Raw genomic sequence first — 15,555 nt, forward strand, 5'->3', positions numbered from 1 at the left:
GTTTTCACCTATTGCTTGTTGCAATGATTAAGGATTTGTTGACTAATTTCATTATAAACACCTATCAGACAAAGAAAATATGGAAAATAGAAAACAAAAATTGCTCTGTAATATGCATTACAGTCTTTTGAAAAAGCTAATATGAAATCATTTTTTATATGAGAAATACATACATAGGTTAAATGACTGTCCTCTTTTTATGGCTAAATATACTTTAGGTTAGTTAATGGCACATGGCAAATGCTAAGGAAAGAAAGGATAAAAGAATACAATACTCTAAATATCAATCATAATATGTATAAATAAATTACACATAATACTCATCTTTTTCTCCCAAAAGCAATGTTGGCATATCCTAAAGCCAAATAATTCCAATTTTCAACCAAATCTTTTTCAATTCGTTTTAGAAGAAATCAAAACCAACTTAACTTATAAACTTATGCTGCTGCTTCTTATGATGATGATCATCTCCATATGCATGAAGGGATCAGCTATTTGATTCCAATTGCTGCAGGATCAGTACCAGGTTTTGCACCAAGAGCAAAAAATTCAATAATAACTTCTAAAGGCATGCCTTTTGTTTCAGGAACTTTGAGGTAGACAAATGTCCATGAAATGATGCAGCCAAGGACAAATAACCCAAAGACACCAGGGAGACCGAGAAGCTGGAGCAAGGTGGGGAATACTAAGGTCACAATCAAGGTACAACCCCAAAATGTAAGAGAAGTCAGGGAAATGCAGATTCCACGAACACTTGTTGGGAAGATTTCAGCACATATGATGTTTGGAATAACGCCAAAGCCCATGCAGAAGACGCTTTCATAAACCACAACACTGATACAAGTGATTGCAGCATTGATCACAGAATTTAGTTCCAAGAACTGCTTGATTATTAGTGCCAGGAGGCAAACTATCAAAATGGGTATTGTGTACAGCATGATAGACCTGCCATGAGAAAACACATAATGTTATTGTCACCAATTTCTGCATTTCACTCCATCTTTTGTTTTATGAGATAAACAGCTATGTATAGACAAGTTCATGAGAGAATTTCGCACAGACCAACATTTAAGTAAATATTGCACTGATAGGACAGTGTCTACATTAAAAAAAGCAATCCTGTCGAATATCAATGACAGTAATACGACAATGTAGAAAAAAGAAGAATCTAGAAATTGAATAATATTGCTACGGAAACACCTGAAACAGAGACAAGATCAACATGAAACTTAAGCCAAATCATAGATTAAGCATACCTCCTGCCAGAAATATCCATGAGTCTTATTGCAAGAGCTATACAAGGAAGCATACAGAATGTTGTAATGATAGTTACAAGAAAAGAAGCAGATGCAGAACTAAGGCCCAAATTTGATAAAAGAGCTCCTATTTCTGCCTGTTCAAGAATCTGGGGAGCATAGTACAGAAACCCATTTATGCCAGCAGCCTGCAATGCATATTATATTTTCAAAATCACAAAAGAAGCCAAAGTGTATGTGCAGGTTTTCATAGTAAATATCATTCGCTTCAACTAATTTGAAATTGCTAGGTAAATAACTCCTAGAAGCATTATATACTTGCCAATATAGCCATGAATTTCATCAAAATTGTCAGAAAGATGAGATGAGGAAAAGGAATGGAGAGAATGCTAATAGCTTGCTTAGTTTGAGAAGACGTTTTCTATTTCTATGTCCTGCTTGCAATATTATTTAGCAAAAGATTCAATAGTGAATTCATTTTGTTTATGTTTTCAAAAAGATTTGCAACACAAAATGATAGCAGGAAAGGTTTTCTTAAACTGAACTACTCCTAAGATCCTCAAGACATTATTGAGTAGAGCAACTTCAAAGTAAGAATGGATTTAGTATGTTAAACGACACAATATAGTCAAGTAAAGTAATACCACTACAATTCTTACTTATTGTACCTGTTGAAGAATTTGAAGTCCTATGCCAACAACTAATGCACGCTTGACTCCTGGTTCTAGCAGAGCTCTCCATTTTGAGCCTTTTTCCGCAACTTCTGGCAGATGCAACAAATCATGAGTTCCTAGAACTGACTGACTAACAAGAGCAGCAGCTTGATACGCTTCACCGCCATCTATTGGTATGTCATAGCCAGAAGTTGAAACAAATGACGAAACATGCTGAGAGTGAGACACTGCAGTAGGTTCCGCATGCAAATAAACCCTTTGGAGCCCTTCTCTTTTCCCACCCCCAACACCATCAGCTGATTTATAAACCAACTGCCAACCTCCACCAATGTTTGTATTTTTAGGAGTTTCAACCGCATTCCCATGAGCTAAACTACTATTACTTCTCAAGCTGCTTGTGCTCCTCATACCCAACATGTCTTTGGATCCATGAGCCCTTTCACCAGCACCCCCTTGAAATGACATTAGTGGCGCATGCAGGTTGTCATTGGTACCAAAGGGAGAATCTGGCTCTCCCATGCTAAAGATACTGTTGGCATTATGAATTAGCATGCTGCGTGAACCTCCGCTCTCAGGGAGATTACTCTCATGCAAACTTCCGAAGAGATTGACAATAGGATCCTTAAGACCAGTACTAGATAGACCCCCAAAGCTTCCTTGCTGAGACAACATACTACGGGATATCAAGCTACCCTGTCCATTCACCGGCTGAGCAACCATTGTAACCCCCTCATTGGGACCATATAACTTTATATAATCTTTTCCTGCTTCCTGGTTAACAAGAATCTCGCTAGCTGGGGCAACTACATACTCTTCTATGGAAGTGGCTTCACCCCCAGGGCTGAGACCCTCAGCCAGCAACGCCAATTCCCCTACACATCAAAGTCAACTCTAATCAATACAAGCAAAATGATGATTCAGTTCAGCGAAGAAAAAACTAACACTAAGCGCAAATTCTGTGTCACCTGAAACATCATCAGTGCCACGAAGCCTTTTCAGAACCTTTTCAGCCTCAAGTAGCCTGCCTTTACTCACAAGCCATCTTGGAGACTCGGGCAGGTAAAAGACAGTCAGTAAAAAGTAGGCAACAGCAGGAATTGAAATAACTCCAAGCATGAGTCTCCAACTTGGTGAGTCAGTCAAGGACATAAAGAACACCATAACGTAAGCCAAAAACATTCCACCAGAACAAGCAAACTGAGTGAAAGTGTTCAATTGGCCTCTGATATCGGCCGGTGCTACCTCAGATATGTACAGAGGATTAAGAGTAACAGCCAGAGCAATGGCAACCCCATCCACTATCCTCGCTACCAGAATAACGGCAACATTAGGAGCAAAAAACATTACCAGACCACTCAGGAAATACATTACAGAAGATGTTATCAGCATAGGACGTCTTCCAACCATATCGGACACTGCCCCGGAGAATATTGTCACAATAGTACCGGTTATAAACGACATGGACACAATTATCCCTTCAATTGTCGCGTCCACTACGAACTCCTTCTTGATGTAGGTCATACCAGCTGCAAAAGAGTACCAACATGTTTGTTCAATTTAAGTAATGAGATCTAACACACCCTTTCACAATTCCTATTCTAGTTATTTTACAATTAGGGTAATTATTTTTAGCTCCATCCTCCCCATGATAGAGAGAACACAGTATTGCCATGAATTATTATCATAATCCATACACGACATTGAGACTTTCAGCAAAAACGCCCATGCACAATCGAAAAATCACACTATACACAACACAATTAGAGAGAAAGAAGAAATGCATAAATATAGAGTCAAATACAAACCTGCAACTGTTGAATTATCCCATCCCATCAGAAGATTCCCAAGTGTGGCCGCAAGTGCAACAATCACAACTTCCATCATTTTTAATCTCCTTGTCTGAGAAAAAAAAAATCCAAAATCGAAACTCAAACACTCGAACTCAGGCTGAAAGCTTTATAGTCACTCTTTTCAGATCTTCATTCAGAATGTGAAATTTCAGAGCTGATTGACACTGAGTGTTTTAAAGAGTGGAGTTCAAAGAATGGGACTGCACACGTTGGACAGTTGGTTTCTGATGAGTACGGTTTTCATCAACCTGTCGGGAACATTGATTTTGATTTTTCAAAATCACTGCGTATCTAACTAAGACTTAGCTGTACGAGGGAAACACTGTGTTTTTTTATTCTTATAATTAATAATTAATAATTAATATTTATGAATTTTAAAATAATATTGTTCGTGTATAAAAAAAAACCATCATTATTAATGATTTAAAAAATGTTATTTGATAATATCTTAAAAGTGACAATCCACTATAAATTAATAATTATAAAGCCAAATAGAATGAAGAAACCTAAATTTTATATGAACTTCGTGACAGGCACATTGGATCTCTCTGCCACTGATGCACAATGAAGTATCTCAAAGAATATATTAATTATATCATCTTTCTGATGTTGCAGATCCAAAATTAAGGTTGTGTTTGGTTGAACAGAAGAAAATAAACAGAAGAAAAACAGAGTGGAAATAAGTTGATAAAGAAAAAATAAGAGAAAAATATTAATATATTCCTGTTTAAAATTTCATAATACCAATCAGTCGTATGAATTGTCCATTGCTTCTTCCCCACGTTTTTGTAACGAGTCATTATTGTTGATGATTTGATGTGTTTTAGTTTAAATTATTATTAAATTATTAATTATATGGCCGGTGAATAAAAAGATTTAGTTTGGATTGTTTTTATAATTTGAAAAAGACAGCTAAAAAATGGAAGATATTTTATTATAGTTACGATGACATTGAAAGTAGAAAATAGATGTTCTGTTTCAAACGGTAATATTAGCCAACCACGCGTCTCACAACTGTATAAGAAAAATCAGCTGAATGCATTATCTGAAAGAAATTTATAAATTTTCAAATTAAGAAGAGAAAAAAATAGAAGAATACGGATTTTGTTTTGTTTTCCCGTTCAAGCATTATTTAGACGTCATGATAAGCACGTTTGGGATACGTATGGATCTTTATTTCCCGTTTGGCACTAACATTTATTTTTATTTAGTTGTTTTAGTCAAATTATCAATCTGTCATAATTAAGTTGGAGTTTCAAACCCAACGTTTCACTAAAATTAAACAAAAATTAAATTTAGATTTTTTTAATGAGTTTCAAGAAAATCTTCAAATACGTTTGTTCTTACTTTATTGCCTGAAAATTACTTTTCCTAAAAACAAAAGGATAGAAATTGTTGGTCACGTAACCATCAATTTCTAGCCAATACGACACATTTCAAAAGACTTGGATAATGTGGCTACCTTAAGACAAATAGATTACTTTTTGATTCTTAGGTTTGAAAATTGAGTTTAATCATTTTAAAAGTTTAATTTCAATTCCTATAATATTTAAAGTTCGTATAAATTTTTCTAAGCTTAAAAAGTTTTGAAATAGGTTATGATAAGATTTAAAATTTTGGTTTCTAGTTCTAATAAGACAACGTTTTATTTTTAATATATATATATATATATATATATATATATATATATATATATATATATATATATATATATATATGGGGTTTGCTAACGCGCGTACGCCTGTTTTTCAGTTGGTACATTTTAGCAATGTGTACCGGATTTTAGTAGACAAAAATATCCTTATATACCATGTATTCTAAGTTCTAAGGTTAAGGGTATTTTAATAATTTTCATTCTCAAAACTAAAAAAAAAAAAAAACCCCAAACCTTTACTCACCTCTCTCGTTCCTGTCAACCCTTTCTCTTTCATCTTTCTCATTCCAATCTTTTTTCTGTCATCCCTACTGTAGCCCCAATTGAAAAAAATCAGAAACACCCTACTGTAGCCCTAATTGAAAAAAATCAGAAACACTTGCCGTTAAACAATCTTACAAAAAAATGATTTTATAATGAGTTTTGATCTTATAATTTTTGTCTTATCTAATTTTATCCAATTTTCACAAGCATAAAGGAATTTTGGTAATTGACCTGGAAAAAAATCAGAAATACTTGTTGTTAAACAATTTCTTACAAAAAATGATTTTATAATGAGTTTTTATTTTATAATTTTTGTCTTATCTAATTTTATCTAATTTTCACAAGCATAATGACATCCGAAAGAATTGGTAATTGGCGTGGAGGGTTTTTTTTAGAAATGATGATTCAACATATGCAGATGATGAAATTAGAGAAATTAGTGAAGATGGTGAAATTGAAGAGATCTTGAATGACCCTTTGCCTCAAGGTGAATATGTCAATGACTCAACTCTTTAGAAAGACAAATTGTTTAAAGGCAAGTATTTCTAATTTTTTCAATTGGGGCTACAGGAGTAGGATGACAGAGAAAAGGTTGGAGTGAGAGAGATGAAAGAGAAAGGATTGAGAGGAATGAGAGAGGTGAGTAAGGGTTTGGGGGTTCTTTTTTTTTTTTTTAAGTTTTGAGAATGAAAATTATTAAAATACCCTTAACCTTAAAACTTAGAATCCATGATATATAAGGGTATTTTTGTCTACTAAAATCCGGTACACATTGCTAAAATGTACCAACTGAAAAACAGGGTAGGCGCGTTAGCAAACCCCTATATATATATATATATATATATATATATATATATATATATATATATATATATATATATATATATATATAATGTTTTGGCATTTGAATTTTTTTAATTAAGTCTTAATTTTTAAGAAGGACTTCATTAAGTCTCTAATGTTATAATTAAAAATTTAATTGACGTATTTATTTTAAATTGGCTTTAAAATAATTTTTAAATATTACATGTCAAAATTTAGATTAATTAAATATTAAAATTTGAGTTATTTTGTACTTAGATTTTCACAAGTGTAAGACATAAATTTTGAAACGTGGTATATCTCCATTTTAACATTTGATATATTTAGATTTTGACAATTGATATATCTAAACTTTAACACATAAAAAATTTAAATTTTGAGATATGACCATACTTTCTAATGGTTTTGACGCTAATACACCATGTTAAATCTTTACAAAAATAAAAATTTATTCAAATAAAACAGAAATGCAAAATAAAAGAGATCAACAATATAAATATTGAACCAATTAATTAAGCTAAAATAACATCTCACATTTATAAATTCATAAGCTAATTAAGCACGATAATATTTAAATTAGAAAATATTTTATAACTATATTTTAAACTACTGAAATAATTCATAATTACTAAAACATTAAAATCAATTTAGTACCTAAAACATTATTTTAACAATCTTTTATAAATCATCTATCTATGTTTAGCATTATTACTAAAGAAGAGAAAAGTCCAGACCAAAACTAAAAATTATACTACTGAAAACATCATAACTAAATATTTTAGTATTTTAGCATTTTGACCATGAAATGAAAGACGATGAATTTATTCTTCTGTGAAGAAAGTTTATATGTTTTTGAATTTCTTTTGTATCCATTTGAAAAACATTCAATAAACACTTTGTTACTTTAGTTATCAATGTATAGTTTCTTACCTCCAGATATTTCTGTAACTGATTCTAGACTTTGAAGAAACAAAACTAATATTTAGCCGTAAAAGACTTTTCAAACAATTTATGAGACTTTAAAAGTATGAAATAATAGTTTTCAAAATTGGATGAGTTTCCTTTATGATTGGATCTTATATTTATAAACTTACACGATCTTATATATATATATATATATATATATATATATATATATATATATATATATATATATATATGGGGTTTGCTAACGCGCCTAGACCTGTTTTTCAGTTGGTACTACCGAGTTTTAGTAGACAAAAATACCCTTATATATCATGAATTCTAAGTTTTAAGGTTAAGGGTATTTTAATAATTTTCATTCTTAAAACTTAAGTCATTGACATATTCACCTTCATGCAAACATTCAAGATCTCTTCAATTTCACCATGACCTCTCTAATTTCATCATCTGCATATGTTGAATCATTATCTCTAAAAAAACTCTGCAGACCAACTATGAATTCCTTCGAGATGTCATTATGCTTCTAAAAATTAGATAAAAAATTATAAAATGAAAACCCATTATAAAATCATTTTTTGTAAGAAATTGTTTAACAATTAGTGCTTCTGATTTTTTTTCAGGCCAATGACCAATTCCTTTTATGTGCTTGTGAAAATTAGATAAGACAAAAATTATAAAATGAAAACTCATTATAAAATCATTTTTTTTGTAAGAAATTCTTTAAGAGCGAGTATTTTTTATTTTTTTCCAGGTCAATTGCCAATTCTTTTATGCTTGTGAAAATTGGATAAAATTATATAAGACAAAAATTATAAAATGAAAACTCATTATAAAATCATTTTTTTTGTAAGATTGTTTAACAACCAGTGTTTCTGATTTTTTAGTTGGGACTACCATAGGATGATAGAGAAAATGTTGGAGTGAGAAAGATGAAAGAAAAAGGGTTGAGAGGAATGAGGGAGGTGAACAAGGGTTTGGGGTTTCTTTTCTTAGTTTTGAGAATGAAAATTATTAAAATACCATTAACCTTAAAACTTATAATCCATGTTATATAAGGGTATTTTTGTCTACTAAAATCCGGTACACATGGCTAAAATGTACCGACTGAAAAATAAACGTACGCGCGTTAGCAAACTCCTTTATATATATATATATATATATATATATATATATATATATATATATATATATATATATATATATATATGTTAAGTAGACTTTTACTTGATATTTTTATAAAGATAATCTATTATTATATCATAAGATATAATTTATACGTATTCAAAATATTAAATAATTAATTATTACATTATAAGATATTATGTATAATTTAAAAATATTAAATAATAAATTATTATATCATTAAATATTATCTATAAATATATTGGAGATATTCTGGTATACTTAATAATTTCACTTAAAAGTCAAGTCAAGAATTTTTTTAATCCTTTAAGACACTTTTTAAAAATAAAATTGATAGAAACCAATTTTAAAATGAACAATATTCCTAATCTAGTAATATTATCTCTACATATTTAGAATAATAATATTATCTCGAGAGATTTAAAGTCACATATTTAGAATAATAATAATATTATTTCAACAAATTTAAAGTCAGAATATTAATATCCTTCGTAAAAACAAAAACAAAAGCCTAGATTCTAAATACAAAATTTAAAAAAAAAAAATAATCAAAAGCTAATTACCTTTTCCCTTAAGCCTCTATTGACAATTTGATCTTCCACGTTGGGAAACCGCTCAGGCAAAAAAAAGAGGCAGGCTGTTTCATGTCAAAAATTTAACTCTCACATAATCAAATTTTCCGTAAACAAATTTAACTTAAAAATTAAAATTAAAGTAAAAACATATTTATTGACTTAATATGTTATCCTATACTTAACATAAATAAATATTTTTAAATAAAATAAAACAATACTAATAAAATAGTAACAGCGTCAATATAACAAAATCTAAAATAAATTATAGGTTTAATCCTTTTCGACATCCCTATTTGTGCAGGATTGTCTCAGATAGGTCCTCTTATTTTGAAAAAACTCGTTTAGGTTCTTTTTTATGTAAAATTTAAGTAATAACGTCCTTGCCGTTAAATATCGTAAACAGCGTTAAATTTTTTTCCTTGTGACATGGTGAGCTGGCATTTAATAACATGTGGCACAGTAAATCTCAGATACGTGGAAACATTTTCCTCTTCCTCGCCAACTCCAACCTCATCTTCTCTCCTCTCTGGAGAACCAGAGATCAACCTTCTCACCAACACCCTTTTGTGTGATTCAATCTCATCTTCCTCACTGTCGCATAACCATTCCAAGAGCAGATCCTCCTTCTTTGCCAACAACTTGACCTCCTGAACGACATGATCGCCGTCTGTCGCCGCAAAACGCACAAATCGAAGATCCTCCGAGAACCGAGTCACCGTCTGCCGTCGCAACTCGCGCACGTCCACCTCCTCGAGTCCCATTGCCTTCCGAGACACCGTGAACAGACAATTCCTCGCCGCCGTGTGAGAGTCGGGAAACGACAGATCTAAGATGGGAGGACGACGGCAGAGAAGATGACGAGTCCTCTACCTCATGTGACGGCTTCCAGAGCACACCTTTGACATGGAGGTTCTAGAGGTGGCACCGCTGCTGCTCTCCAGGCCGACGAAGGTCGCACCACTAGCCGGAACGACGAGACCTACGGCAGTAATAGACTCCGATCTGGGATCCCGCCATGGAAGCACTGCTGGCGGCGAACCTTGGAATGGTTCTGCGATGGTGGTTGAATCACTCAAAAGCTTCCCCATTGTGATAAATGAATGTTTGTGCATACAGATTTCGTCTCTTTCACTTCACCTCTGATTCCTTGAGTTTTTGGCATTAAAATAAATATCTAGTTGATCCAATCGCACATAAATATTGAAACTTTTTAGTTTGAGTCAAATGTGTTTTTGTCACTGATCATTCATCAATTTTAGGTAAATTGGATTTTGAAAATAATAATTATACTTTGTCGAGTGCTGCAGCGTTGGGAGAGAAGGGCGAAGTAAAGGTTGGGGGTTGTGGAAGAGTGTTGGGAGAGAAGGGCGAAGTAGAGGTTGGGGGTTGGGGGTTGGGGGTTGTGGAGGATGGATTGGGGGATGAATTGGATGTTTTCCACCATGGTTGCAATTTGATTTAAAAGTTTAACTTTTTTAAATATAAAAGTCAGGTCAACAACAGTACTGTGTCACGTCAGTATCATTTGGTCGTCTCAGCAATCCACGTATCAATTTCTTTAACGCCGTCCAGCCAACTTAACGGGAAGGTCTCAATTGATTTAAATTTTCAAAATTAAGGACCATTTTGACACACTTTAGAAAACGAGGACCTATATGGACATTCCTGCACAAATAGGGATGTCGAAAAGGATTAAACCTAAATTATATTAATGAAAATAAATCTACCCAATAACTAAATTTTAAAATGAAAACATAGGAGCGTAGAGAGGTTTAAAGCTTTGTTCACTTGAATGGATTTGGAGAGAGTGATTGAGGGGATTTAAAGGTAAATTTTTGTTGTTGTTTATTTGAGAGGATTTGAAGGTAAATTTTTTTGTTATTTATTTGAGTGGATTTGGAAGTAAATGAGAGTGAATTTGAAAGTAAAGTTTGTGAGAATTAGTGCAGGATATAATTGATGTGACAAATTAAAAAAATTTACTTCTAAATCCACTCTCATTTACCTCCAAATCCACTCAAATAAACAACAACAAAATTTACCTTTAAATTCTCTCAAATCCCCTCAATCATTCTCTCCCAAATTCATTCAAGTGAACAAAGCATAAGTGTTTTTTGTTATAGATTTTTTAGAATATTTTAGTCATCTATAAGGTAAAAGAAAAGCTAACTACAATTTTTTCATGTGGTTAATGTTGTGATAAATTATACTGGTTTGAAATTGATTGTTTGGCATGTTGAAATTATTATATGTTTCTTGTATTTTGGTTGTTTTAATATTGAGTTCAGGAATTGAGAATCTAGTCATTTAAGTAAATTGTTAATCGTTATAACATCTAAATTTGTTTTTGAATCATGTACTGAGTCAAGAATACCAATTTGATTATCTGAATAAGTCTTTAGTTCCCCAAATCACATAACTGAATGTGCAGGTTTTTGATAAAGAGAGATACTAGTATGGCAATGAGAGCAGGCTTGGCTATGAAGGTCTGAAAGCATTTTTGCTCTAGAACACTGAGTGCTACTCTTTCACGATGAGCGACCATTTTTGCGAATGGTCTGACATTGAGTGGCGGTTTTCTACCATTGAGTGTTAGTTACCACTATAAGTCTAGAACCCTTTTAATGTTTTTCATTAAGCAACATGTTGTTTGCTCTAAGCGAGAGATAATGCAAGAGCGCTAGTGCTGAGTGCCCGTCTAAGCCCTAATGTGGTTTTTTGTGTTTTCTAATTCTTTGTCGGTTTGAAGTACTTTATTTAGATTATGTGCATGATTATTATATATTTGAGATGAATTATGATGCTTATGCATGCTTGATATGTGTAATGTTGTTTCTATGGATGACTTGTGATGTTTTTGAGAGAATTTCAATTTAAAATTTTGTGATGTGATAAAGTTAGTGTATGTTTTGACATATGGGAGTTCCTAAAGTGGTGTATCTTGAACTCTAATAACTATTCACACTCAAATAAAATAGAATGAGTTATGTAGTGAGAGTCGCAAAATGTCCTAGTTTATCGTGAGTAGTAGCGTCATAATCTTCTTTGTTTAAGACTTTGCAGAGTATAAATATTATTATGTGTACACACCTACATTAATACATATGTCAAAATATGGATCCAGATAATTCAGTCTAAAGTCAATTATTTATATGCATTAATATGAGTTATGTTTTATAAATATTTAGATTAAATCTTTTTGTACATTAGATTTTCATCTGTCTTTTCTGTTTGCTATGATCAGTATAAAGTGAAAGATGCTTCTGCTTTGAATTTGTTTTGTCTTGTATAATTCTTTTTATTTTGAAAATTTATAGTGTATGTTGGAGTGTTTATGTATAAACATTCTATATAATGAGTATATGTTACGTGGATGACTATAATATAATATTTGTATTTATGTTTTATGTTCTTGATTGATTATCATCTATATAACCTTCATTTTATTAATTGTTCACTCTTAGAGTCAGGTGTTATCACACAACCTATTTCCTACTAATAAAGATGATTGGTTTTATAACGGTTTTACTATTGTATTTTTATATACTATTTCATTATGGAACTAAACCTCATCAACAATAATCATTTTATTTATATTTTACATCTAATATTTATATTTATAATTCAATTAAATATATATAAAAACTAATTGTAATAAAATTATAAAATTTATTTATCTTAGATGTTATCTTTAATAATTATGATAAAAAAATACCTTTTATCATCATAATAAAAAAATAATTAAATAGAGAATTTTTTTATTAGTTATAATAAAATAAATAAAATTATGATATTTTATTTTTCATTCTTTTAAATCTATTCTCCAATCCAAACACACATATGTAGTAATTAACTAGTAAATAACACATGTAGTAATTAACTAGTAAATAATGTTTAATATTTATAATGAAATTTTTAATATAAATATTAAACATATAATTAATGAATACTATATTAATATGTTAACATTTTAATTTTTAATGAGTAATTAATTAGCATTAATTAGGATCTTTCATATTTAATTAATATAACATACTAGGTATTAGCACCATAATGAAAAATAATATACATATTGTTTTATTTATATATACCTAGCGTTAATTAGTTTATCAACACCTATACTTATAATATTAATACAGCACAGAAGAGTATACATTAATACATTGACTAAGTTGTTCGATATATATATTAAATGCATTTACTTATATTTGTAGACATATTTTACATAAATGCAGTATATTGGTACTTTCAATTTATTATATAACAGTCATTAACTCTGGCGAATGAAGAGGTAATACATTATCATGAAGTTGGTGAAGAGAGTTTAACGAAGGTTCTTGGAGTTTTGTGTGATGCTTGGTGTGAAACATTATGGAGATAGGACTTCGAACTACATGTTTTTCATTTGACGATTCTAATTTCAGATGTGACAAATACATTCATTTGACATTGTCATTGTGATTCTCACGTTTGTTTGAAGGGAAATCACTGTTCACGTTATTGGCAACCTGAATTTGAAAAACGAGCATTGTTCTCTTGCGATGATTTATGACAATTTAGGACGATAGAATAATGCTGATTTGCGAGATAGCATTGTTAAACTCATCTCGCTAATGTATGAGGATTTACTCTGATTTAATATACAATAACTCATGTGCCCTGTACGGATATGAAGATGACCAAACGTGGAAGGAGCACGGGTTGAAGAAGTGATCTTCATGACTAGGTATTCGGTTGGAAGAAGAGGGTATCCGGTTCGAGTTTTTGGAAGGAGTTTGACGTATTCGGTTACAAGGACGGCGGTTACACGTTCTCGAAGAACTTCCATGGGAGGCGGCTACACATCCCGTATCCGGTTCCAGCTTCTCCAAGAAGTTCCAAGCGACGTTACACAGTCTGCTATCCGGTTGCAGGTTGTCCAACAACAGTCCGGTATCCGGTTCCAGGGAAGGTGTGCGCGTGTGTAATCGGTTGTGGTGTGTGTATTAATTGGACTTCCATAGCTCCAGCGTTGGAGAGCTCCACCATGTTAACCTTCGTGCATGAAAGGGATGGTGGCTTTGGGGTTGACGACAACGGCGCAGATGATGGAGGCCGGTTCGTACCACTACCATTGGAGGCGGACCCCTACGCAGTCATCAGATGAAGAAGGGGAGGAGGGAGAGGAGGGAGATGTCTGCCATGGAGAACAAGATGAAGGTTTGTTTGGTGGAGGAGAGAGGTTTATGGGGATGGACGTGGAGAGGAGGTAGACGACGGTGCAGTGGAGGTTTGACAGCAAACGATTTTCAGATAGAATAACAGACCACAGTAATGCAGATGTTGCCGTTGATTCATACCACCGCTACAAGGTACTTTCTTTCTCATAATTTTGAACTTAGAAATCTAGTTCTAGAGGAATTTCCTTAGCTTGGCGAGATTTTATTTCATCTAGAATGATGATTTTGTTTTTTTACATGTGATTTTTTTTTCAGGGAGATGTGGCTATGATGAAGGATATTGGATTCAATGCCTACAGGTTCTCCATCTCTTGGCCAAGAATACTACCTCGTGAGAAACTATAATTATCTCTTTTATTGTTTTGGTATAGCAAAATGCTAATTTGAATCATGAGTTTGCATGATTTTGAGGGAATATATGTTGAATCACACATAATGGTTAGTAGAGCTTTGTATAGTTTTTGCATAATGCAGTTAAGTTTAAACTACCTTGATTTTAGATGGAAACTTGCAGGGAGGAGTTAACCAATTAGAGTTAACACTATTTACAAATAATTGAACATTATTTTTCACAAAGCATATGAGAAATTAATATTTTGCAGGCAGCCTCAGATTGGCTCTATGTCTATCCACCAGGAATTCAAGGTCTACTAGAATACACCAAGGAGAAATTCAACAACCCTGTTATTTACATAACAGAAAATGAAATAAATGACGTTAATTTTATAAGAATAAATTAGATTTTAAATTAAGTTAACTTTTGTAAGGATATATTATACTCAAGATCATCTCAAATTAATTTTGTAAGAAGGATTAGACTTAAAACCATCTTGTAATAACTAATACTAATCAATGTTTCTAATTAACCACCACAGAACTCCCTTTGTCCAACAACTAATGCAGTTTTAGGTTCTTTCATATGTATTAAAAATATAATAATAATAATAAATATATCTTTTTAAGATAGTTTGATCGGCTCTTTTGTTTTAAATAAATACATTATTTTTACTGAGACATGGAGAATAGTTAATTTAAGGATAAATTAATAATGAAAAATAATGTTTAATAAAAAACAAAGTAAAAATTAGTCAAATCGGAATATATTTGAGAGGATTTTGAAATTTATTTGTATTTGGGAGTGCACAAGCATTTGTTCTAGCGTGCCAACATAGAT

At 31.9% G+C, this 15,555-nt stretch overlaps 1 protein-coding gene across 1 annotated transcript; it reads right to left on the bottom strand.

Annotated features, from left to right (window-relative positions):
• Positions 1–259: 259 nt before the first annotated feature.
• LOC124838043 (monosaccharide-sensing protein 3-like) lies at positions 260–4,060 on the bottom strand. Its single transcript, XM_047313548.2, has 5 exons — positions 3,736–4,060; positions 2,896–3,456; positions 1,925–2,802; positions 1,257–1,444; positions 260–945 (listed from the first exon to the last, which is right to left on the bottom strand). Exons 1-5 carry the CDS (start codon positions 3,812–3,814, stop codon positions 492–494), a joined length of 2,160 nt encoding a protein of 719 aa, XP_047169504.2. The 5' UTR covers positions 3,815–4,060; the 3' UTR covers positions 260–491.
• Between the last annotated feature and the right edge of the window lie 11,495 nt (positions 4,061–15,555).

Source organism: Vigna umbellata, chromosome 10 (assembly GCF_029865625.1).
Source record: "Vigna umbellata cultivar VRB3 chromosome 10, Vumbellata_1.0, whole genome shotgun sequence".
Taxonomy (NCBI): Eukaryota; Viridiplantae; Streptophyta; class Magnoliopsida; order Fabales; family Fabaceae; genus Vigna; species Vigna umbellata.